The following is a 27337-nucleotide window of genomic DNA, read 5'->3' on the forward strand; positions in this document are numbered from 1 at the left end:
TGGCCATTTTGATTGGATGAAAAAAAAGTAGGGATTTGTACAATTATCAGTTGTAGTGTTTCTCAAACTATTTTTAAATTTACATTGCAGATAAATTAACTTTTGTAAAATACAATAAAACAAGTATCAGGAAAATGAAAGGAAATACTAAAGATACAAGTCTAGATTTTTATTAAGATTCAACAGATCCTACTTATTGTTAAGTATAACATAAAATTACATTTTGATAAATATAATCAGCACACACATAACCCTGGAAAAAGAAAACAATTACAAAACTGTACACATTCACTGAAGGTATGTATTTGTGTAGGTAATTAATCTATACTCTTGTAACCTTCTATGGTTCCACAAGTGCAACTAAATAAAAGTTGCAACTAAATAAAATAATTCATGAGTGAAGTGATGATTCCCTATTTCAAATGCCCCTGTGCATCCTTTGAATGAATACCGCCATGTATGTTAATATGTGAAGTTTTTAGGGTGACAAACGAGCTTGTTTCCCAGTTGTTAAGTCATCTAAATTCCCAACAGTACTATTTGCAGGAGATAGTGTTTCTATCTTGTTCTATATTTTGTTTTCATAACACTAATAGTAGAGACACCATCTCGCAGAGAAATGTTGACAGTAATTTTAATTCAAACATTTTAAATTTTGAAGGAATTTCAGTGAATTGAGGATATTCACTTTGAAGCTTTTTCCAAAATGAATCAAGTGGTACTGTATCTTCAAAATTAATCTTCAAATTTTCATCAATAGCCTGTTCCAACTATTTGCCCTATGAACACCTAATTGAATTTAAATTATCTTTTGATGAGGGGCACCTGAGTGGCTCAGTCGGTTAAGCATTCCACTCTAGATTTTGGCTCAGGTCATGATCTTGTGGTTCATGAGTTTGACCTCCACATTGGTCTCTGCACTGACAGTGTGGAGCCTGCTTGGGTTTCTCCCTTTCTCTCTCTCTCTCTCTCTCTCTCTCCCTCCCTCTCTCTGCCCTTCCCCAGTTTGCTTTCTCTCTCTCAAAGTAAATAAACTTAAAAAAATAATCTTTTGATGAAAGAAATTATTCCTAATCTGTGAATTTCTTATGAGAAATTCTTTTGATAAAACAAATTCCATATCTTTTCCAACACATGGTTGATCTTTTTAATTGTTGACATTCTAGCAGGTATGCAGTGGTAGCTCATTTGGGTTTGATTTGGATATTCCTAATTAGTCTTAACATCTTTTCACGTACCTATTTTTCATCAATGTATCTTCAGTAGTTAAGTGGCCAAATATTTGGCCCACTTTTTAACTCAGTTATGTGTTTTTTTATTACTGACTTTCCGGTGTTCTTTATATACACTTGATAAAAAGTCCTTGACCAGATACATGATTTACAAATATTTTCTCCAAGTGTGAGGCATATCTTAACTGTCACTTTAGAAGAATAGAAGTTCTTAATTTTCATACATCCAATGTAACAATTCATCGATGCCCCAAACCATCAGGCACACTATATTTTATATCTTTATAATTTATATTTTGGTTTATTACTTATTGCAATGAAGGAGAACACTCACCATGGGGAGCCATGGGGAGTTGGAGGGAGGGTGTTAGAAAGAACCTATTATAAGGTTTGGGCTTTAGTTGGGTAATTTTGACTTCAGTAGAATTCTGTGATAGAATCTCTCACTCAATCTTATTGAAAGGCAGAGCAAGCCAGAGCAAGGATGAAGCTGTATTTGGTAAAGGAGTAGTAATCACTCATTTTAGCTGGAAGAGATGAAGATGGTGAATATTTTGTGGGTTACACAGTGAACTTGTTTTTGTATCACTTTATCATTGTCTCAGGGCGACTTTGTTTGATGTTGGTGTTTTATGAGATTGTTTAATGTCCAACATTAACTAGTTGTGAGCATCAGGCTAGCTTTGTAGTAATACTGAAGCCCCGCTGTGTCAGAGCTGTTCCCAGATGTAAGAATCTCCTTTTTTTTTTTTTCTTGTTTCTCTTATGGATCGTAATTTTGCTATTAAATATAAGACCCAAGGTCACAAAGATTCTCTTCTATGATTTTTTCCTGTAGAAGTTCTACGGTTTTACTTTTAGGTCAATAAAGTTTGAGTTAATTTTCATATATGATGATAGGTATAGATCAAAATGTTTTTCCTCTTCTTTTCCTCCTCCCCCTTCTCATATTTTCCCCTTATCTCCTCATCCTTTTCCTCCTCCTTTTTGCCTATAGATATCCAGTTAGTCCAGTATTGCTTATTGAAATGACTATCCTTTCTCCACTGAATGGACTTTGTCAAGAATCAATTGCCAGTATACACATGTGAGTCTGTTTTTGAAATCTCTATCTTATTTCATTGATCTACTTGTTTATTTTGATACCAAAACCACACTCTCTTGATTTCCAAAGCTTTATAATGAGTCTTGAAGACTCAGCTTTGTTGTTTTCTTTTTTTTAAGTAGTTTTGGACATTTTAGGTACTATGCATTTTCATGTGAATTTCAGAGTCAGCCTGCCAGTTTCTACAAAAAGGCATGCTGGGATTTTGATTGAGATAGATTTGGATTTATAGATCAATTCATAGATCAAAGATCTGAATCTTCTGATCCTTCAACAGAGTATGTCTCTCCATTTGTTTAGGTCTTCTCTGATTTCTCTCAGTGATGTTTGTAGTTTTAGTGTATAGGTCTTATACTTTTTTTCACATTGTCTTTAAGTTTTTCATACTTTTTGTAATATTGTAAATACTATTGTTTTTAAATTTCAATTTCCACTTGTTGCTAGTATATAGAAATGCAATTATTCATCCCTGGGTTACTTAAAGGTATGTTAGTGTCCAAGCACTTGAGGATTTTCTAGATGCTTTTCTATTGTTTTTATTTTCAATCTACTGTGGTCAGAGAACATATGTTGTATGACTTCACTCCTTGAATCTCTTAAAATTTATTGAGACTTGTTTTATGGCTCAAATATGTAGTATATCAGTAAATGCTCCATGTGCATTTGAAAAGAACGCATATTATGCTGTTGGGTGGAATGTTCTATAAATGTCAGTCAGGTCAAGCTGATTGGTAATACTGGTCAAGTCATACTGATTTTCAGTATACATATTCTGTTGATTGTTGGGAGAAAGGTATTGAAATCTTCATCTACAATTATGAATTTATTTAATCTTATGGTTCTATCAGTTTTTGCTTCATATATTTTGAAATTCTGTTATTAGGTACATATGTGTTTAGCACTGTTACATCTTCTTGACCAGTGTACTTCTTTATCATTATGAAATGGCCACCTTTTCTCCTAGTCATGTTGTTGGATATGATATCTACTTTGTTAGATATCAATATAGTCACTCTAGCTTTATTTTGATAAAGTTGAAGATGGTCTATCTCTTCTTATTTATATCTTTTTCTTTAAAGTGAATTTTTCTATAGGCAGTATATATCTGGGTCTTCCTTTGAATATAAGTGGATGATGTTTGCCTTTTAAAAAATGTTTATTATTTTGAGAGAGAGAGATAGAAAGAGAGAGCAGGGGAGGGGCAGAGAGAGAGGGAGACACAGAATCTGAAGCAGGATCCAGGCTCTGAGCTGTCAGCACAGAGCATGACACAGGGCTTGAACTCACAAATTACGAGATCATGTCCTGAGCAGAAGTTGGATGCTTAACCGACTAACCCACCAGGCGCTCCCACAATCTTTGCCTTTTAACCATGGTATTTAGATTATTAATATTTAATTAACATTAATTGATATGGTTGAGTTTAAACCTATCATCTTACTCTGTTTTGTATTTGTCTCATCTGTTTTCTGTTCCCTATTTTTTTCTTCTTTTGGATTAATAGAGTTTTAAAAAAGTTTTATCTCCTTTGTTGGCCACTTAGCTATATATAAGTATTTGTGTTATTTAGGTGGCCACTTTGGGATTACATCTTTAGCTTATTGAAATTTTCCTTCAAGTGGTATTATACCATTTCACATGTAGTATTAGAACCTTACAAAACTACCCTTTTGTTTCTCCTCTACTAGCCTTTGTGGATTTTCTTTCTACATACACTGTAAACCTCACAATAAAGTAATATTTTTGCTTTAAACATTTCTTGTTCTTATCACACATGCCTCCAACAAGTTTCTCTTTTCTGTTCTCTTAGTGGAAATCTGTGTAAAATAAGAACAAACAGGATCTGAGATCCTTTGGTTTCATAATCTTTAGTGTATCGTCTTTTTAAAATTTTTTTTAAAAGTTTTTAAATGTTTTTTTTTTAATTTATTTTTGACAGAGAGACAGAGCATGAGGGTGGGAGGGGCAGAGAGAGCGAGACACAGAACATGAATCAGGCTCCAAGCTGTTAGCACAGAGCTTGTCGCAGGGCTCACAAACTGTGAGATCATGACCTGGGCTCAAACTCACCAACTGTGAAATCATGACGTGAGCCAGAGGAAGTCAGACACTCAAACAACAGTGTATCGTCTTTGTAGCACCAATGTAACTATTTAGAAGCTTTTTTCCTCCTAGTTTTCTTGTTGTTGGTTGTAAATTTGTGGAATAAGCAACTTTCAAGTGAATTGTTACTGTATAAAGAAAGTAGGTTAAAAAAATTAAAAAATTAAAAAATAAAGTAGATAAAAAAGAGAGTTGGGAATAGTTGAGTATTGAGAAACAGATCAAAACCTATTTTGACTACAACTGTTACAGTAAAAAATAGAGAGCTGGGGGTGGAAATCATTCATGGAATGATTCATGGGATGGGAGGTGGTGGGATGTTGCATTTGTATTATAGGACTTGAAGATTGGCTAATGTTGTCTCCTTTTCCCTTTGGTGAATTGATCTAGTTTTCTCTCCTTGCTTGATGAGGAAGCATTTCCCCTTCCCCAAAACCAGATTTGATTAAGGTATTTTATATTTTCTTTAGTCATCCGTTTTAATGTTAAACCTCACAAACTTAAAGAAATTTAGACTTGACATAATGAACATATGGATTCTGGAATGTTGCATTTTATTGCATTCAAATACAGAGCATAAAATAAACGGTGGAACAATAAGGAGACAATAGGCTATGTGCAGTGAGTACTCTAAAAACTGGCTAGTGATCACAGAAGGAACATTTAGTCCTTGCTTATATACCAATACAGCTTTTAACTCCCTCCTTCCAGCAACTTCTGTCTGCGATACTCTACGTTAGGAGACATTTAAAAAAATTATATTTCTGCTTCCTAAATCAAGGGCACAGTACAACGTCCACTTGGAAAATCCCTCCTCTCCCAACACCTAGCACGGTATTCCTTTACGTTCTCTTTTAAAACTATTGTTCTAAATTAGAGTTCTAAAATGTTTCAGTCTAAAATTCAGAGTTCCGTTAGGAAGCTTGCTGGAGATCTGTTCAGTACCCACTTCAGGCTTCCCTGTCACTTAAGACAATTTCCTAAATCAAATTCGTGATGTGCTTGGTAACTGCCTCGGTTCTCTTTTGAACCGCGGCCACAGGTTGTCTCGGCGGCCAGGCCTCTGGGGAAAGCGGGAGAGAGCTGGGCGCCCAGCCGGCCGCGGACACCTGTTTCAGGCACTGCCGCGGCTGCGGGAAGAGAGCGCGCGGCGAAGGGCACGTGTAGGTGAACGCGCACGCACACACGCGCCCGGCCGCCCCGAGACGCGGACGTGGGGAGGGGGTCGCCGCGTTCTCACAGGCGGCCTGGGTTACATAAGCGAGCGGGGCAAGGAAGGGGCTTCGCGTGCGCGGGGGGCTCGGGCCGTGCCTGCCTCGCCCCCGCCCGGGTCCGGTTGTGGTCCTGCGGGACCGGCCGCCCACGCCGCGTGGGGGACACCGCCGCAGCCTTGCGCCTGCCCGTGCCAGTGGTCGCGGTGGCCCGTAGCGGCCGCCTCCAGACGCGCGTGGCTCTCAGAGAAGGCGGCGGCCGCGCTCCCGCCGCCGCGCCCCAGGCAGCAGAGCATCCGCTTGCCTAGGCTTCTCCCGTCCGGGCCTACGGCGCCGCAGGCTCGAGGCTATGAGCCCCGAGCCGGTCCCACCGCCGCCGCCGCCGCCCCAGTGCCCCGGCTGCGACTGCGGGGAGTCTTTCGCCAAGCGCCTGGAGAAGGGCGATGAGGCCTTCCGCGCCGGCGAGTATGAGATGGCCGCGGAGCTCTTCCGCTCGGTGCTGGCCGGGCAGGCGCAGCCGGACCGCGGCCTGTGCCTGCGGCTGGGGGACGCGCTGGCCCGTGCCGGCCGGCTCCCCGAGGCCTTGGGTGCGTTCCGCGGGGCGGCGCGGCTCGGGGCGCTGCGGCCGGAGGAGCTGGGGGAGTTGGCGGTCGGCCTCGCGCGCGCCCTGGGCCAGAGAGAGTGGAGGCTGCCGGCTGCGGGGCCGGGCCGCGCCCCCGAGGAGCCGCGTGGGGAGCAGCCGGTTTCGGCGCCCGCCGCGCCCGGTGATCTGCTGGGCTGCCCGCGCTGCCAGCGGCTGCTCCACAAGCCGGTGACCCTGCCGTGCGGGCTGACGGTGTGCAAGCGCTGCGTGGAGTCCGGGCCTGTCCGGCCGCAGGCGCGCCGAGTCAACGTGGTGCTGAGCGGCCTGCTGGAGAAGTGCTTTCCGACCGAGTGCCGTGTGCGCAGGCTGGCGGGCCAGGCGCGGAGTCTGCAGCGCCAGCAGCAGCCCGAGGCCGCGCTGCTCAGGTGCGACCAGGCTCTGGATCTAGGTAAGTCGGCCTTGGGAGTTGGCCCGCCGGCCTGCCCACCTGTCGACTGCAGGGGTGGGCGTGGAGAGCTTTGTTCAGGTGTAGGGATTATTCTCTTGATAAAGGTGGTAAGATGAACCTGCACCCAGAGTGGCTGGTGTCAGAGGGCAGGTGCACCCCGCTGGTTGCGTCTTTTACCTCCGCAGCCGGTACCTCCGCAGCCTTCCTGAGTAACCCTGTAAGGCCAGGACTGTCTTTTACTCCCATCTCAGCTGTCCAGGAGTGGGAGGATGACCTAGTGTTTTTACTTGTCCAGCAGGAAAGTGCAAATAACTAACACCCTAGAGGCGCACTAGGACCTTTGCCTTGTGATGTGGAAGGATTTGCTCTGGGGGTTTCAGCTAATGAATCCAGGAAGGATCGCCTTCCATTCTGCTTTTGTTACTTGTACGTTCTCTCTCAAAGGGCATTAGATGTCGTGTAATTAGCTTATTAGTTACATTAACTAGTGTGTGTGTGTTTAAGTTTTAAAAAAATAACTGAAATCTGTGACCAGCACAAAGGATCTCTGATTTCCTACCCACCCCCCACTCCAGCCCACCTGTTAAGAATATGTAATTTAAAAGACCAAACTTCCTGTCATCGTATTTGATTCCCACTGCCATATGCTCTATTGACAGTTATTGGGGTGAAGTGTGTGTGGAGGGTGATTTGGCTTCACTGTTTTTTTTACAGGTTGTATGTGATTTAAATCACTGGCCAAGAAGACTTGGTTTAATCTCTGTTACTAAGAGTCTTGTATGCTGTACTCATCCATTTTATTTTAAATTCAGAGTTAAGGTTTTCCCTTTTTGAGAGCACACCTATATCTAAGTTGGGAGATGCTTTGTTGCAGTAGAACAGTTGAATTGCTTTATGTAAAAAAATACTGTGTACCATTTCTGCAGCCAGTATATTCCATACCTTAATATGGCTGCATGTTTCTGAACTTTTGTCCATCTTGTTCATGCACGTGCAAGGTGGAACAGCACTGTCCAGTGGAAATACTGTGTAAACCACATATATGCAATTTTAAATTTCTAGTAGTCACATGTAAAAGGTAAAAAGAAGCAGATGAAATTTGTCTTAACACTATTTTTTAAACCTAAACATTCAAAATACTATTTCAGCATACCTTCAATATAAAAAAATGATGGAGATTTTACTTTTTTTTTTTTAAACCAACCTTTCAAATGCATTATGTGTTTTACATGCACTGCCCACCCCAATTTGGGCACAAATTTTTCATCAGAAATACTTGCTTTATACTTAGATTTTTTAATATTTAGAGTTGAAAAACTAGGTTGGCATATTGAAGTTCCAAATTAAAAGTTTTCCACTAGTCAATAGGGTATCAGGTTTCAAATTTAAATTTCAATTAATTAAAAAGTTAATAACTTTGTTCCTCTAGTCCCATTTTAGTTGCCCAGTAGCCACATGTAGCTAGTGGCAACTGTATTAGTGGAAATCTAGAACTTTTAAAAACAGCTGCTGGAAATGTAGAAGATCACAATACCAACTGTTGGAGAAGATGGATAAAATGAGGATTATCATATATACTGCAGATCTGCGAATTGTACATCTGGAAAATTGCTTGTAGTATCTGAAAATATTAAATGTGACTTTTGGCCAAGCAGTTTCAACAAGGTGCATGTATATGTGCACTGAGAGAATTACAAGAATGTGCAAGAGTGTATATCCTTATTTAGAGATAGCCCTGAAGTAGAAGCAACCCACATGTCCAATAAGAACAGAATGAATGGCTAAGTAAGAAGAGAATAAACGCCTTTTCTAATACTATATAGAAAGAAAGTAAACTGGCTACAGACACACACACTACAATGTGGACAAATCACAAACATAATGTTGGGTGAAAGAAGCCATACTCAAAGGCATTTTTATGATCTGATTCTATTTTTTTGTAAGTCCAAATACGCAAAACTATTATAGCATGTTGGAAGTAAGGGCAGTGGTTACCTCTGGGGGGGGGGGGGTAGGGGGGACAAAATATTGGCAGATTGAATCCAGTGATACACTTAAAACACATCACGGTCAAGTAAAATGTCATTATTTAATCATTGTCAAATGTTTAATCATTATTAATCAACCAGTGTAATTCACTGCATCTACAGAATAGAGAATGGATCTCTCAGGAAAGTTGGAATAAAAGGGAATTTCTTAATGTTAAGGAGTATATACAAAAATCTGTAGCAACCATTGTAATGATGAAATATTGAATGTTTTACTACTGAAGGAAAAGGTTGACAAGGGTGTTCACCTGCCATCACTGCCATTCATTCAGCATTGTATTAAGATTTTAGCTAGTACAATGAGAAAATAAAAGGTATTAAGATTGGAAAAATAAAACTTACTATTTGTAGATGACATGCTGGAGTACGTAGAAACTCCAGAGGAATATTTGAACTGTTAGAAATTATAAGCAAATTATCAAGATTGTTGACTATAAGGTTAATATAGAAAGATCACTGATATATATACCTAGTAAAAAAAACAGAAAGAAAGCCCATTTATATAACAAAAATTCTTTGGAGTAAATGTTGAAATATCTGAAAGTTGTTCAAGACCTCTACACTGAAAATACAAAATATTTCTGGGAGAAATTACAATTGACTTAAGTAAATGGAAACATATGTTATTTTCACAGACTGCAAAACTCAGTATTGATGTCAGTTCTGTGCGTATGGAACTATAGATTGAGTGCATTCTCAGTCAGAATTTTAGCTAGGGGTTTTGGTGGAAGTTGATGAATGGCCAAGGCAATAATGAAGAAAAGTAACAAAGCTGGAGAACTGATACTGTAAGATACCTGAGACTTACTATAATGTAGCTGCAGTAACTAGCACAGAGTTGTATTGGCCCAAGTTTAGACACATAGAAACTGACTCTCACATACATGGTCACTTGGTTTGCTACAAAGATGCCAAAAGAATTCAATGAGGGAAAAAGTCTTTTAAATAGTCTAAGTCTGTTGCATATCCATTTGGTAAAAAAATGAACCTAGATGCCCACTACACACCATACATGGAAATTATAATCCCATATCTAAAATCATACAATATTTTCATGATTATTAGGCAGTTGTTTTTTGTCTTAAGACACAAAAAACATATCCATACAGGAAAAGATAAATTCAATTTAAAATTAATAACTTCTCTTCCTTAGAGACCCCCCAAAGAGTGAAAAGGTGATGTGTATTTGTAATATATCCAAATGAAAATGCAAATCCAGAATGTTGAAAGAATGCCTACAGTTCAACAGGAAAATAGGAAGTCTATCTAAATAATAGGCAGATTGAACAGATGCTTTGTAAACTGGATCTCAAATGGCAATAAATATATGAAAGGGTGCCCAAAGTAATTACTGATCAATTGAAAATTTAAACTAAAATATTACTACATGTCTTTCAGAATGATGAAAATGAAAGGGTCATGGTACCTCGTTCTGGCAAGTATTTGAAGTAATCGGGACTCTTAACAATCCTGTGGGAAGTGCAAATTGGTACAAGTTAGATATGTTTGGGAGTACCAAGTAAGTTTAAACATAGATATAACCTCTGGCACATTTCCACTCTTGAGTATATATCAAGGAGAAATTAATGCTTATGTCCACTGAAAGTAATATACAAGAATGTTCATTTCTAGATGTATGTGCCAAAAAAACATTTAGATGATAACCCAGTGGTAGAATAAGTATGTAAGTTAAGTCATACAGTGTATTATGCAACAGTTTATTAAAAAGAAAAAACTGAGACATACAGCAATGTGGAGGAATCTCACAGAATGATACTGAGTGACCTATACAAAAGAGTACATTCTATTCATATAACCCCATGATAAGTTCATAAACAGGCTCAAGTAATCTAATGATGATAGACGTCAGATGGTGGTTCCCCTCAGGAAAGGTGTACTACCAGAGAAAGTGCACAAAGTAGCCGCCTTAGGTCCTGATCTGGGTGGTGACCATTCAGGTGTGTAGGTATATACAAGTTTAACAAGATCACACTTAGAATTTGTGGCCTTGACTTTTGAGTCCTACATCACTTTGAACAAATAACCTCTGAGGAGAATTGCCGTTTATTCTATTTATTGGGACCACTACATAGCTGTCCTTGCTTTATGTCTCCACTCATTCAGCTCTTTCTAAATAATACTTGGGATGCCTAGGTGGCTCAGTTGATTACGCATCCCACTCTTGATTTTGGCTCAGATCATGATCTCACTGTGAGATCGAGCCCTGAGTAGGAGTCTGTGCTGACAGTGCAGAGGCTGCTTGGGATTCTCTCTCTCTCTCTCTCTCTCTCTCTCTCTCTCTCTCTCTCTCTCTCCCTCCCTCCCTCCCTCCCTCCCTCCCTCCCTCCCTCTCCGCCCCCCCCCACTTCCATGCACATGCTCTCTCTCTCAAAATAAACTTATAAAAATAAATAACACTTGTACAGTTCTCTACTTCTCACCACTGTCCGCTCATTTGACACATTTTACACCGGTAACTAGCTCCCAACACTACGACAACTCTGGGTTGGAGTTGGAGGAGAACAGCCTTAGATTAACCCTAAACACAAATGTAGAGAGTAGATTATCTCTTCTCTTCCTCACAATGCCAAGTTCTCAGACTGTACTCTTTTTGACTCATTTCCCCATACAGGGGTTAATTGATAAAAACCCTTTGGATATTTGTGTCAGTTTCTTGGAAGGTGCACATGTGCATTTTTCTTCCATAAGCTGTCTTCATAACAAAGAATTTTAAGTTGCTTTTCCTCTTCCATTTATTTTTTTTAGTGATTCCTCTATAAATTTTTCTCAGTTTTACTAAGCTTAAGGCTTAATGGTTGCAAAATGTGTAGAGATTTATTAGAAATATTTTAAAAGATTAAATTATGAAGCTCTGGCTTCATAAATAGTAGAAGTCAACAGAGAAAACAGTCTGATTCATTCAGTGTCTGGATGGGAAGTGACTTTTTTGGACTTCATTAAAAATAGCCTTTAGAATGTGTGGAGTAGAGGCTTAAATGCATTTATTAGAAAAGAATGATTAAAAACAAATGCAAATGAGTGTTTTTCACTGCAAAAACTTTGTCAAAATCAATTAAGGTAACACAAGTGTAAGCAAAGAGATAATGAAGAAAACATTAGTGAAACAAAAAGATTGAGTTGGTTAAGAAGTCAGAAGCTGGTTCATTACAAAGACCAACAAAAGAAACAAATGTTTGGCAAATGTAATGAAGAAAAAGCAAACCACAAACAGGAGGATCAGGAATGAAGAAGTAGCAGAATTGCAGATGTAAAGGAATATAACAGATTTTAAAGCCTATAAAAAAAGGACAGTTTTAAGGAAACTATAAATTATCAAAATTTACCCAGGAAGAAATAAAAGCCTAACACTGACCAAAAATAAATGAAATAGAAGTGCTACTTGGGGCTTTTCTTTTGACAAACAAAACAAAACACTAAGATCAAACAAGTTTTAACAAACTTTCAAGGAAGATAAACTTTCATTTCAGATCATGGAGAGATATGGAAGATTTTTCATTGTTTTATTTTAGAATGCATGAATGGGGTAGAGAGGTAGAGGGAGAGAGCGAGTTTTAACGCAGGCCCACGCTGACATAGGGCTCAATCCCACGACCCTGGGTTCATGACCTGAGCTGAAATCAAGAGTCAGACACTCAACTGACTGAGCCACCCAGGTGCCCCACATTTAATTTTATAAGATTAATATAATCTTGATATTATAATCAGGTAAAGCCTAGGAAAAATTTTGTAGACTAGTCTTACATATATACATGGTTGCCAAAATCTTAAACTTGTCAGTATTTGAATCCAGCAATATAATAAGAGTTAAGGTCAAGATGTGCTTATTCTAAGAATATAAGGATAATTCAGTAATGGACAAATTGTTCAATGTAATTCACTGTAAGGACAGATTAAAGGAGATATATTTCATGTAATCTCCCACATGTTGAAAGAGCATTCTATAAAATTCAACAGCCACTTGTTATAATGCCTATATATAAAACTAGGAATAGGAGGGAACTTACCTAATTTGATAAATATTCTCTGTCAAGAGTTTACAATAAGCATATTTCATGTTAAAACATTATACATATTCTTTTTCAAATTCAAGAATAAGAGCAAAATGTCCGCTGTTGCTGTCTCCCCTGTTACTGCAACGTGGGAGTGAAAAGAAACACAAGAAATAAAATCTAGAATGCCACAGTCAAAGCTGATTGTTAGCATATGATATAGTTGTTTAGAAGATTCAAGCGGGAGCAAGGTGGGAGAACTTCATTCTCACACTTGCAGCAAGTGTATGTCTCAAGCTTGAACTATAGTTCTAGAAGCATTTTTTTGTTTGAGATTTCCAAAATCTCCAAAGGTTATTTCTGTATTTGATAATGCATTTAACTATGCAGTTTGAGGAGATTTCACTTAATCTTTAGTTGGAAATGATTAATCTGTAACTACATTTACTATATAATGACATACTAAAGATATAAGAAGAATCTAATAGAATTCTGCAAATAACTCCCAAGCAATCAAATGCTCAATTAAAAATTTTATGCTTGTGGATGGACATCCGTATTTTATAGTACCTATGTGTGTTTTCAAAGATGAAATACGAAAAATCTCATTACAGATCATAACCAACACATGGACATTTTCAATTTATTTTGATGATAGGGAACATTAACTTTGAATTTTAAGGAAAATGTTATCCCTTACCCAAATAATTCTGTTCGTGTACAATATCCTCAAGCTTCTAACTGGCCTGCAAAACCTAAAATATTTACTGTTTGATTTTAACAGAAAAAAGTTGATCCTTACTCTCACCAGTCAATGTTATTTTAAAGGATTCAACTTTTATTGTTAGATTCTCCTTTCTTGCCATTTCTTTCCTCTTTTTCCCCTTTTTTTCCTTGGCATACATTGCTCTATGAAACATATATGCAGCAATAACACAGTTACAAGTGGTGGCTGTAATATCTTTTTGTATGATTTGTTACACACACTTGCTCAGTTACCTACATAAACTAAGGAGATGTAGTAGCATTTGCAAAGTTCCAAGTGGCTAGTTTGAGAAAGAGCCAAGGTCAAGGATTTGGAGCAAACTGAAATGGGTATTAGGTAGAGAAATGAGAACATATTCTAGGTACTGTACTTAGAATATTTCTTATCAATTAAAATGAAATGCTATAGCTGTATTACAAAGATCCTGCAATGAATATATAGAGTGAACCAGGTCCAGCAGTATGAAAAATGGCTTTCATGAGCTCTGTCACTTTTCCATGGTACCTTGCCAAGTCAATGACTTCATATACTACATATCATAGTTCATAGAATCACTCTTGGCCTTTGCATAGCTAGGCTCTATCCATAGTCTCATATGAGCAGTTCTCAAGCTCGCTTCTGTTTGAGTACTCTAGGGAAAAGGCAGTTATTTTTTTCCCTCATTTTACCACTTAATATACTATAGGTACAATTATGATGACAAGTCCACATCCATGCAGTTGTATAGGAAAGAAAATTATGTGCTTTTTTTTTTTTTAGTTTCTTAAACTATTTTATAAAATGTTTATTTTGAGAGGGAGAGAGAGAATCCCAAGCAGTCTCCATGTTAGAGTGGAGCCCAATGCATGGAGCTTGATCTCGTGACTGTGAGATCATGACCTGAGCCGAAATCAAGAGTCAGACACTTAACTGACTGAGCCACCCAGCTGCCCGTTAGTTTCTTGAGCGGGACTTTCCTTGTGTAATTTCAAAAAATTATTTTCAATCATTTAATTTTTAATATGTAATTATAGCATTAGGATGCTTCAGCATTTACTCAGTATTATTGCAACTTATATTGTACCTAGTGTCTTTTTCTGGGTGCATTTCAACATTTATTTATTTTTGAGAGTCAGAAACAGCAAGCTGGGGATGGACAGAGAGAGAGAGGGAGACACAATCTGAAGCAGGCTTCAGGCTCTAAGCTGTCAGCACAAAGATCATGAATGGTGAGATCATGCCACGAGCCAAAGTCAGACGCTTGACCGGCTGAGCCACTCAGGTGCCCCTCTGGCTGCATTTTGAAGTCTTGCCAATCATCTGTTTTCCTGAGAGAAGCTGTGTAAAATATATTTATCAAGTTACTAAACCACATTATAATTTGAGGGAGGAAGTATTTATTTTGCCTTTATATTTACTTTCCAGTTTATTATTTTTAGTGACTTAAAGATTTGTTTTTAAATGTAGTCATTTTAATTTTTTTCTATTCCCTGTGTCTTTCAGTTCCTAGAGATAATTCGTTATTGCTGCTGCGAGCAGAGTTGTATTTAACCATGAAGAACTATGAGCAGGCTCTACAGGATGCCAATGCAGTTTGTCAGAATGAACCTCTCTTGACTAAGGTATTTGTATTGGCTGGTTTTAGAGATAAGAAATGTAAGTTTATGGGATTTTCTTAAGAATAAACTAAGATGACTGTGATGAGGTACCTACACACAGTGTATATATCCATCAATAATAGCAACGTAGCAATTCACTTCATGATAAACCAACTCAGTTTAAAAGATCAAAATGTTCCCAGCTGGATTTAATTAAGAAACACTAATTTAGATTATTCTTAGGAGATATTTAGCCGAATGATATACCTTATATACTAAATAAATACATAAACACAATGATAAAATTGGATAAATTTGTGAGTTCAGGGGAATGTTTAAAATTATACTTTAAATAGGAAGATTCTAAAATAATCATGAATAACAGGCTCTGCTATGCAGGGAACATATAAATGTTATTAGTGAAAGGATGAATGTTTTGTATGTATTTTGGAATAATTTTAGTGTCTATGTTGGAAAGGTCTAATATGTCTGTGATGACACAGAATAAGCTTTGTTAATGTAATAACAATAGCTTAAGTTGCCCTTGAAGATTAAGAAGCCACATAATCAAAGTTGTAGCTTTTTTCATGAATCTCTGGAATTTTAAACCCAAAAGGGGTTTTGAAGTTTTAAAGAATTTGTGATGAAATTAATACCAGTTGCATACTCTATTAGCTAGTAATTAAAAATATTTTTGTCCTGCTGTATTACTTTTTATCATTTTCATTTTAGAAACATTGAAGAGGCATTAACCCAGGTTAATAGAAAAGATGCCCTTTCCTTCCTTCCATCCAACCTTCTGTTCTTTAAAACTAAGTGTTTTCAGATTAGATTGAGTGTTAAATTGGAATTAGGGATGAGCCTTAGGATGGGAAACAAATGTTTATTGGGCCAAGTCCAGAAATCTGTATTGTTGCTTGCTTGCTTTACTAAAGACATTTTCTCCTCCTTTTTCTGATGACTTTTCTTCTATCCCTTGATCTGTTAATCTTCTGAGCTAATTTCATCATCAGTGTCTGAGCCTTAATTGTTATGAATTATAAGCTTAGTATTTCTGACAGTAGACCTGTAGTACCCTGTGAAGCTAGTTTCTTCTCCACAATATTGGCCTTTCAGCTAAAAACTTGGCAGTGTGTCTGTGACAAAAGACAGACTTCATTACTACAAAGTTACATAGATAATTTTAACTGTAAGAGACCCAGCAAATGCATCATTAGCTTTTGGGATTTTGGTCCTGTCTTTAGTATTTGTTGCAAATATGTGGGCCTCAATTCTTGATAAATGCTTAGTAAAGAACAGCTTTAGCAGAAATGTACCCTGATAAATAACTTTAAGATGTGAAGGATAGAAATTTGTTTCCAGGCTAACATCATAACTAAAAGATTAGGGCAGAAGCAACATTGTTAAGTATGTTGAAAGCACTGAGGGAAGGATGAAGTTGTCCAACTATGGCTGAGCTGAGATGGAAGCACTTGTAGAATCAACTGAGTTTTCTGTTGGGGGCTACCAGAGCAATGTGTTTTATCCAGGCAAAACTATCCTTTCAAGCTACCAGCCATGGCTGATACTGATTCACAACTTTTGGTACAAATGGAGGTAAGTTAGTGCTAACAAAATATTTGACCACATTCAGAAATATAAATAGGCATGTGATGAGTTTGACCTTATCTAAATGGGTAAGCATACCTGTGCTTTTTAATGTTCATAGAATCCTATGCTGGTAAAACATGTCTCAGTAGATTTCAAATCATTGAAATCTTGAAGAATATACTGACAATAGAATGAAAAGAGTAATCAATGATAGTAAAATATCCAGGAAATCCTTAAGTATCTATTTTTTAATTAGGTCACCTTTAAACAATCCATAGAACAAAGAAGAAATCACAAGGAAACCAGGAAGTATTTTGAAATCATTGATAATAAAAGCACATTATATCTAATTTGTCATATGCAGCTAAAGCCACTTTTTGAGGGAAATTTGTAACATGAATAAATTATTAAAGAAGTAAGTTCTCAAATGAGTGATCTAAGTTTCCACCTTAAAAAAAAAACTAAGAAAAGAGCAAATTAAAACAAAGATAAGCAGAAAGAACAAAAAAAATACATAGAAGAGGTTGGAGTCGATAAATGGAAGACAAAAAACAATAAAGAGAAGTCAATGAAACAAAAACCTGTCGTTTTTGAAAAGATCAATGAAATTGATGTATCTCACCAGACTAATCAGGAAGAAAGAGGGAATGCACAGATTACTAATACCATGAATGAAAGTGGAGATATCACTATAGATCCCACAGACATTAAAAGGATAAAAAAGGAACAGTTTCATGAACAACTTTGTGTTAATACATTCAACAACATAGAAGAAGTTAACAAACTCCTTGAAAGACACAAACTGCCATTATCCATTCAAGAAGAAGTAGATAACCTCAATATTTAGAGAAATTAAAGTTGTAGTTAATCACCTCCCCCTGCCCATACCAAATATCAGGACTAGATGGAATCACTGTTGATTCTATCATACATTTAAGAAAGAAATAATACCAGCCCTTCAAAAATTCTTCTGTAAAACAGAAAACGAGGGAACACTTATTTTATGAGAACAGCATTTTTGTAATAAAACCAAGCAAAAATGTTAAAAAACAAACTTTAAACCACTATCTCTCATTATCTCATTTGAAAATCAATTTGTATTGGCAGACTGAAAAAAAGCAATAAATGAAGCTAAAGCACTTGATAAAATTGAACATCCTTCATGTTAAAACTTTGAATGAAATAGGAAGAGCAAAGGATTTCCTCAATCTGGTAACGAGCATCTATGAAAAACCTTACAGCAAACGTCATACTTAATGGTAGGAAATGGAATGCCTTTCTACTGAGACCAAGAACAATAAATACGTTTGCTTTTACCACTTACCAATGTGGTACTTGAGTTCCTAGCCAGGAAGGTAAAGCAAAAAAAAAAAAAAAAGGAAGAAATAAAAGGCATACATAATGGAGAGAAAAATGTTTTACTGTCTATTCACAGTTGACATAATTGTGAGGAAATCTCAAGAAATTTATAAAAAGCTTGCATTGTACAAGGTGAATATGCAAAAATGAAACCAATCATATTTCAACACACCAACAAGAAATAATTGTAAAAATGAAATTTTAAAAATAATATTGTTAAAATAGCTTAAAGAAACATGACATGTTTAGTGATAAAGTTAACGAAGTACCTAAAAGATCTATACACTGAAAACTATAAACCATTGCTGAGAGAAATTAAGTAGCACTTAAATAAGTATAAATACATACTAGGTTCATGGATCAGAAGACTCAATTTTAGTAAGATGACAAATTCCCCAAATAAATAGAGCTAATTTGCCAAATTCTGCAAAGAAGCCTATCAGAATTTTAATCGGGACTGTGTTGTTTTTATTTGGGGAATTTGTCCTCAATGTATATATGTATATATCTAATTATTCATTAGTACAAATTATATACATATGTATGTATGTGTGTATGTATGTATATGTCTGTGTGTATTTATGGAAATACAAGGGAAAGAATAGCCAAACAATTTTAAAATATAAGAATGGAGTTCCAGGAAATATACTACTTGATTCCAAGACTTCCTATAAAGCTAAAGTAAGGAGAATTGTGTGATATTTGCTTAAGGAAAGACATAAGATCACTAAAACAGAAGGCAGTCCAGAAATAGACCTACACATAAATGGCGAATTAGTTTTTTTACAATAGTGCAAAGATTTAGGGAAAAGATCATCTTTTCATAATTTGTAGTAAGGGGCAATTGCATATCTATTTGCAAAAGAAAAAATGAACCTCACCACTCTCTTTACATCATATATAAAAATTAATTCAAAATGGAGCATAGCCTTAAATATATAGGCTATAACTATAGAATATCTGAAACAAAATGTAAAAATCTTTGTCACTTTTTGTTAAGCAAAGACTTCTTAGTCAAGACAAATTGTAAAAGAAAAAGTTAGTAAATTGGTCTTCATCAAAATTGAAAACTTCTGTTCTTCAAAAGATACTGCTATAAAAATGAAAAGGCAGAATGGGAGAACATATTTGCGAGGTATATATCTGTATATAGCATATATAAAGAATACTTACCAACTCAATAATAATTTAAATACCTCAGTTAAGTAACGGGCAAGGATTTTAGCAGATACTTCACCAAAGAAGACCTAGGAATATCAAGTAAACACATGAAAAGATGTTCCACATCATTAGTCATTAGGGAAATACAAATTAAAACCTCAAGGAGATACCACTCAGTACTCACTAAAATGGCTTAAATTTAAAATACTGACCATACTAAGTGTGGAGAAGGATGTCCAGCAACTAAAACTCTCACACAGTGTGTGAATGCAAAATGGTACAGTCACAACAGAAGACAGTTTTAAAGTTAAGCATACACTTCCTATGTGATCCAACAGTCACTCTTAGATATTTCCCAAGAAAAGTAAAAGATATTAATACAGTATTCATAACAGCTTAATTCATAATAGTCAAAGACTGAATATAACCCATATGTTTGTCCATCGGCATGTAAATAGAGGCTATCACAAGATGGCAGACCAGGTGGTCCCAACACTTATCTCCCCCATGAAAACAACCAAAGCAATAAACAACTACAAAACAGTGAAAACTGTGGGAAAGCTCTGGACTACAGCAAAGCAGCAGCAGAAAACCTATAGAGCTCCAAAACTAAGGATGGTCACATAGAAAAGTGTAGGAAGTATTTTACTTATATCACTACATCCCCCAGTTCAGAGCAGCTCAGCACCAAGAAGGATCCCCTCAGGGATTTCACCGCATAGGGTAAAGAGAACAAGAGGATTCCAGCAGTCCTTGTTTTCACCAGGAACTTCTGCAGCCTTTACTACTGAGGACCCCAGAACTCTTAACCAATGCTGAACCCAGCTGATGGAGCTGTCCAGAATCCTGTCTCAGGGTCTCCTTCCCAGGGCTGGAGCCATTGCTATGGTGACACTTGCCCACTGGAGCCCGAGTTATTGCTGTGCCCAGTTCTGCAGGACTGGGCTGCCACAGGGCCTCACCATCTACAGGGACCAGAGCTACCTCTGTGTTGTGCCCCACCCCCCTCAGTCCTAAGCCCTGTCATTGGCCCACCATTACCAAAGCTGAGCTTCTGCTGCTCTATGCCCTGCATCCTGGGTCCTAAGTGACAGCTTTTACCTGCTATCACTGGGTCATGTTGCCTTTGCTCTGTATCCCACCCCTTTGGTCCTGAGTTGGGGGCTCTGTAGCTGCTGCTGTGCCATCACTAGGGCCACACAGCTGCTTCTGTTTGCCCTACCCCTCAGTCCTGAATAGGGATACCTCTGTGCCCTGTCATCCCTGGGCTGTGCTGCTGATGCATCTTGCTTTCCCTTTATCCCCTTAAAGTAATGTCATTATATGAGTTTCCCAGATCCCGTTTCCATGGGTGATCTGCACACACTCTTCTTTTTTTTTTAATGTTTATTTAAATTTGAGAGAGAGAACGAGAGAAAGTGAGGGAGGGGCAGAGAGAGAGGGAGACACACAGAATCTGAAGCAGTCTCCAGGCTCCGAGCTGTCAGCAAAGAGCCCAATACAGGGCTGAAACTCATGAGCGGTGAGATCATGACCTGAGCTGAAGTCAGACACTTAACTAACTGAGCCACCCAGGAACCCATGCACACACACTTACATCTCAGATACTATCATCACAGGAAATAAGTCTGTGTCCCAGGCCATGGGCTCGGGTAGTTCTGCATGTCACTAAGCCCATGACTCCAGCTCCTTTGCTGTTCTGAATGCCAGCACATCAGAACTGTCACCAAGAGGGATCCTCGTGGCAGGGCACCTGGATGACTCAGTTGGCTAACGTCTGACTCTTGATCTCAGCTCAGGTCATGATTTCAGGGACATGAGTTCAAGCCCCATGTTTGGCTCTGTGATGGGCATGAAGCCTACTTAAAAAATAAATAAAGGGATCCTCTTGGCTAGAACTTAACACCCACAGACAAAGTAGAACAGGAGGATCCCAGCAGCCTTTACCATCGAGGACACCAACAGCCCCAGCCACCACTGCCATCACAGACCCCCCCAGAACGCCCACAGTCTTGGCCACTGAGGATTCCCACTGCCTTTGCCAGCATTGGACTCAGTAGACAGATCTGCATGGAGACTATGCCACTGCACCCGAGCCAGCCAGTGCCCTTGCAGCCAGCTTTAGATGAAAATCTTTCCCCATCAAATACACATCATCCAGACAGAAAATCAGCAAGGAAGTAATGGACTTGGACTATACTTTAGGCCAATGAATCTGACAAACATATACAGAATATTCCACCCAAGAGCAAAAAAAATATGTATTGCTTTGAAGACCACAGAGAACATCCTCCAGGATGGATCATATGTTAGGTCACAAAACAAGTCTTAACAAATTTAAGAAGATTAAAATCTTATCAAATATCCTTTCCAAACACAATGGTTACTAGAAAAAGTAACAGGAGGAAAGCTAAAAAAAATCACAAATACATGGAAATGAAACGACTTCCAAACAACCAATGAGTCAAGAAATCAAAAGAGAAATTTAAAAAAAATCTCGAGACAAATGGAAATGGAAACACATATACCAAAATTTATGGGGGTGCAACAGAAGCAATTCTAGTAGGGAGGTTTATAGGACACCTACATTAATTAAAAAAAAATGAAGATCTCAAACAACTTAATCTTATTTCTCAAGTAACTATAAAAAGAACAAACTAAGCCCAAATTTAGCAGAAGGAATAAAGATTAGAGCAGAAATGAAATAGAGACTAGAAAGACAAAAGATCAATGAAACTAAGAATTGGTTTCTTGAAAAGAAAAAATTGATAAACCTTTAGCTAGACTAAGAAAAAAAAGATGACTGAAAGAAATGAAATTATAAATGGAGGAAGCATTATAACTGATGCCACAGAAATACAAAGGATCGTAAAAGACTATGAATAATTATGTGCCAACAAGTTATGTAACTTGGAAGAAATGGATAAATTTCTGGAAACATACAACTTATCAACTTAATCATGAATATCATGGTTTGTGAGATGAGCCCTGCATGAGGCTCTGCATTGACAGTGTGGAACCTGCTTGAGATTCTCGCTCTTTGCCCCACCCCTGCTCTCTCTATTTCAGAATAAATAAACATTTTTTGAAAAAATAAATAAAACAAATGAGCAAAGAAAAAAAGAGATAAAGTAAAAAATGGGCTCTTGGGGGTGGCTCAGTCAGTTGAGTGCCTGACTCTTGATTTTGGCTCAGGTTGTGATACCAGTGTTGTGGGATTGAGCCCCACAACAGGCTCCAAGCTGAGCATGGAGCCTGTTTAAGATTCTCTCTCTCTCTCTCTCTCTCTTTCTCTCTCTCTCTCTCTCTCTCTCTCTCTCTCTCTCTCTCTCTGACCCTCTCCCCTGCTAGCACTCTCTCTCTAAAAAAATAAATAAAACAAATTTTAAAAATTGAAAAAAAAGTCTCTTAACTATAAAGAACAAACTGATGGTTTAGTGGAAGGGAGATGGGGGGGATGGATGGAAGTGATGGAGATTAAGGAATACATTTGTTGTGATGAGTACCGGCTGATGAACTGCAGAATCACTGTATTGTATACCTGAAACTAAGCTTACACTGTATGTTAACTAACTGAAGTTTAAATAAAATTTTTTTTAAAAAAGAAAAAAAAAAAGACTTCATCATGAAGTAATAAAAAATCTGAACATACCAGTAATCAGCAAGGAGAATGAATCAGTAATCAAAATCTCCCAAAAAAACCAAAGCCCAGGACAAATGGTTTCATAGATAAATTCTACCAAACATTTAAATAAGAATTAATACCAATCCTCAAAATTTTTAGAAAGAATTGAAAAAGAAGGAATACTTCCAAACTCATTTTATGGGGCCAACATTACCTTTATAGTGAATCCAGATAAGGACACTACAAGAAAATTATAGGCCAATATCCCTGATGAACATAGATGCAATAAATCCTCAACAAAATACTAGCAAAATCAAAATCAGGAACATGTTAAAAGAATATGCCATGATCAAGTGGGATATATTGCTGGGATGCAAGTATGATTCCACTTCTGCACATCAATCAGTGTGATATACCACATCAACAGAATGAAAGATAAAAATCATATGATCATCTCAATGGATGCAGAAAAAATATTTGACAGAATTCAATATCCTGTCATGATAAAAACTCAACAAATTAGGTGTAGAAGGGATGTTCCTCAACATAGTATAGGTTATATGGGCAATCCCACAGCTAACATCATACTCAAGATTGAAAAGTTAAGTCTCTCCTCTAAGATCAGGAACAAGACAAGGATGCCCATTTTTACCACTTCTATTCAACATAATATTGGAAGTCCTCACCACAGCAATTTGGCAAGAAAAAGGAGGGAAAAAAAGGCATCCAATCAGAAAGGAAGAATTACCTGCTTGCAGATGACATGATTTTTTATATAGATAACCGTGAATATTCCACCAAAAAGCTGTTGGAACTAACCAGCGAATTCTCTAAAGTTGTAGAACACAAATTAGCATTCCTATACAATAACAAGAAACTATTTGAAGAGAAATTAAAAAATAAATCCCATTGACAGTAGCATCTGGAATAAAAAAATAGTTAGGAATGAATTTAACCATGAAAGTGAAAGACCCGTACACTGAAAGCCATAAGATCTTAATGAAAGAAATCGAAGATTCAAATAAATGGAAAGATATTCTGTGTTCTTCGATTGGGAGAGTTGATATTGTCAAAATATCCATACTACCCAAAGCAATCTACAGATTCAGTGCAATTCCTATCAAAATTCCAATGGAATTTTTACAGAAATGGAAAAAACTATCCTAAAATTCATAGCGAAGCACAAAAGATCCCTAGTAGCCAAAACAATCTTGAGAAAGAACAAAGTGGGAAGCATCACACTTCCTGATTTCAAACTATATTACAAAGTTATAGCAAGCAAAACAGTGCAGTACTGGCATAAAAATAGCCACATAAACCAATGAAACAAAATTTAAAGCCCAGAAATATACCCATGCATATGTAGTCAACTAATCTTCTACCAGGGTGCCAAGAACACACAATGAGGAAAGGGTTTCTTCAATAAATGGTATTAGGAAAAGCAGATCTCCATATGCAAACAAATGAAACGGGACTTCTATCTTATACCACTCACAAAAATGTACTTGAAATGGTTTAAAGACTTAAGTGTAAAACCTGAAACTACAAAACTCCTAGCAAAACATAAGGAGAAAATTCTTTGAGAGTGGTCTTGGCAATAATTTTTTTGGATATGATACCAAAAGTAGAGGTACCAAAAGCTAAAATAAACAAGTTGGGAGTGTATCAAACTAGAAGTTTCTACACAGCAAAGGAAACAATAAATTGAAAAGGCAAACAGTGGAGTGGGAGACAATATTTGCAGACCATATATCTGATAGTGGGCTAATATCCAAAATAGATGAAGAACTCCTACAACTCAATAGCAAAAATTGAATAGGGAGACTAAAAAATGGACAAAGGACCTGAATAGACATTTTTCCAAAAAAGATATACAAATAGTCAATAGGTACATGAAAAGGTGCTCAACATCACTCATCAAGGACATGCAAATCAAAACCACAATGAAATATCACCTCGCACCTTGTTAGGATGGCTAGTATCAAAAATACTAGAGATAACTAGCAAAGATGTGGAGAAAAGGAAACGCTTGTACACTGTTAGTGGTAATGTAAATTGGTACAGCCATTATAGAAAACTGTATGCAGGTTCCCCATATAAAAAATGGAACTGCTGTGTGATTCAGCTGTCCTATTTCTGGGTATATAAAGGAAATGAAGTCAGTATCTTGAACAGATACCTACACTCTCATGTTCACTGCAGCATTATTCACAGTAGCCAAGATATGGAAACAACCTAAGTGTGGGTGAATAACGAAGGTGAGAAGCACACCTGTGTGTGTGTGTGTGTGCACACACACACACAGGAACATTCAGCCTTAAAACAGAAGGAAATTGTGTTATTTGAAACAATGTGGATGAACTTGGAGGGCACTGCGCTAAGTGAAGTAAACCAGATAGAGAAGACAGATACTGTGTGCTACCAGTATATGTGGAACCTAAAAAAAATAAAATCTGATTTCGTAGAATAGAGTGGTGATTCGCTGTTGTTTAACATAGTGTTGGAAGTTCTAGCATCAGCAGACAACAAAAGGGAATCAAAGGCATCAAAATTGGCAAAGATGAAGTCAAGCTTTCAGTTTTTGCAGATGACATGATATTATACATGGAAAATCTGATAGACTCCACCAAAAGTCTGCTAGAACTGATACATGAATTCAGCAAAGTTGCAGGATACAAAATCAATGTACAGAAATCAGTTTTGCATTCTTATACACTAACAATGAAGCAACAGAAAGACAAATAAAGAAACTGATCCCATTCACAATTGCACCAAGAAGCATAAAATACCTAGGAATAGATCTAACCAAAGATGTAAAAGATCTGTATGCTGAAAACTATAGAAAGCTTATGAAGGTAATTGAAGAAGATATAAAGAAATGGAAAGACATTCCCTGCTCATGGATTGGAAGAGTAAATATTGTCAAAATGTCAATAATACCCAAAGCTATCTACACATTCAATGCAATCCCAATCAAAATTGCACCAGCATTCTTCTTGAAACTAGAACAAGCAATCCTAAAATTCATATGGAACCACAAAAGGCCCCAAATAGCCAAAGTAATTTTGAAGAAGACCAAAGCAGGAGGCATCACAATCCCAGACTTTAGCCTCTACTACAAAGCTGTCATCATCAAGACAGCATGGTATTGGCACAAAAACAGACACATAGACCAATGGAATAGAATAGAAACCCCAGAACTAGACCCACAAACGTATGGCCAACTAATCTTTGACAAAGCAGGAAAGAACATCCAATGGAAAAAAGACAGTCTCTTTAACAAATGGTGCTGGGAGAACTGGATAGCAACGTGCAGAAGATTGAAACTAGACCACTTTCTCACACCATTCACAAAAATAAACTCAAAATGGATAAAGGACCTGAATGTGAGACAGGAAACCATCAAAACCCTAGAGGAGAAAGCAGGAAAATACCTCTCTGACCTCAGTCGTAGCAATTTCTTCCTTGACACATCCCCAAAGGCAAGGGAATTAAAAGCAAAAATGAACTACTGGGACCTTATGAAGATAAAAAGCTTCTGCACAGCAAAGGAAACAACCAAGAAAACTAAAAGGCAACCAACGGAATGGGAAAAGATATTTGCAAATGACATATCGGACAAAGGGCTAGTATCCAGAATCTATAAAGAGCTCACCAAACTCCACACCCGAAAAACAAATAACCCAGTGAAGAAATGGGCAGAAAACATGAATAGACACTTCTCTAAAGAAGACATCCGGATGGCCAACAGACACATGAAAAGATGTTCAACGTCGCTCCTCATCAGGGAAATACAAATCAAAACCACACTCAGATATCACCTCACACCAGTCAGAGTCACCAAAATGAACAAATCAGGAGACTATAGATGCTGGAGAGGATGTGGAGAAATGGGAACCCTCTTGCACTGTTAGTGGGAATGCAAATTGGTGAAGCCACTCTGGAAAACAGTGTGGAGGTTCCTCAAAAAATTAAAAATAGACCTACCCTATGACCCAGCAGTAGCACTGCTAGGAATTTACCCAAGGGATACAGGAGTACTGATGCATAGGGGCACTTGTACCCCAATGTTTGTAGCAGCACTCTGAACAATAGCCAAATTATGGAAAGAGACTAAATGTCCATCAACTGATGAATGGATAAAGAAATTGTGGTTTATATACACAATGGAGTACTACATGGCAATGAGAAAGAATGAAATATGGCCTTTTGTAGCAACGTGGATGGAACTGGAGAGTGTGATGCTAAGTGAAATAAGCCATACAGAGAAAGACAGATACCATATGTTTTCACTCTTATGTGGATCCTGAGAAACTTACAGAAACCCATGGGGGAGGGGAAGGAAAAAAAAAAAAAGAGGTTAGAGTGGGAGACAGCCAAAGCATAAGAGACTGTTAAAAACTGAGAACAAACTGAGGGTTGATGGGGGGTGGGAGGGAGGGGAGGGTGGGTGGTGGATATTGAGGAGGGCACCTTTTGGGATGAGCACTGGGTGTTGTATGGAAACCAATTTGACAAT

The 27337-nt window shown here is 37.7% G+C and overlaps 1 protein-coding gene across 2 annotated transcripts in view; it reads left to right on the forward strand.

Annotated features, from left to right (window-relative positions):
* The first annotated feature begins 6000 nt into the window (after positions 1 to 6000).
* LONRF2 (LON peptidase N-terminal domain and ring finger 2) overlaps positions 6001 to 27337 on the forward strand; it is a 45592-nt gene continuing 24255 nt past the window's right edge. For both annotated transcript variants that reach the window (XM_015544572.2, XM_042981178.1), the window contains exons 1-2: positions 6001 to 6682; positions 14989 to 15107. In XM_015544572.2, coding sequence (XP_015400058.2) covers positions 6001 to 6682; positions 14989 to 15107 — 801 coding nt within the window. The remainder of the gene's footprint in view (positions 6683 to 14988; positions 15108 to 27337) is intronic.

Source organism: Panthera tigris, chromosome A3 (assembly GCF_018350195.1).
Source record: "Panthera tigris isolate Pti1 chromosome A3, P.tigris_Pti1_mat1.1, whole genome shotgun sequence".
Taxonomy (NCBI): Eukaryota; Metazoa; Chordata; class Mammalia; order Carnivora; family Felidae; genus Panthera; species Panthera tigris.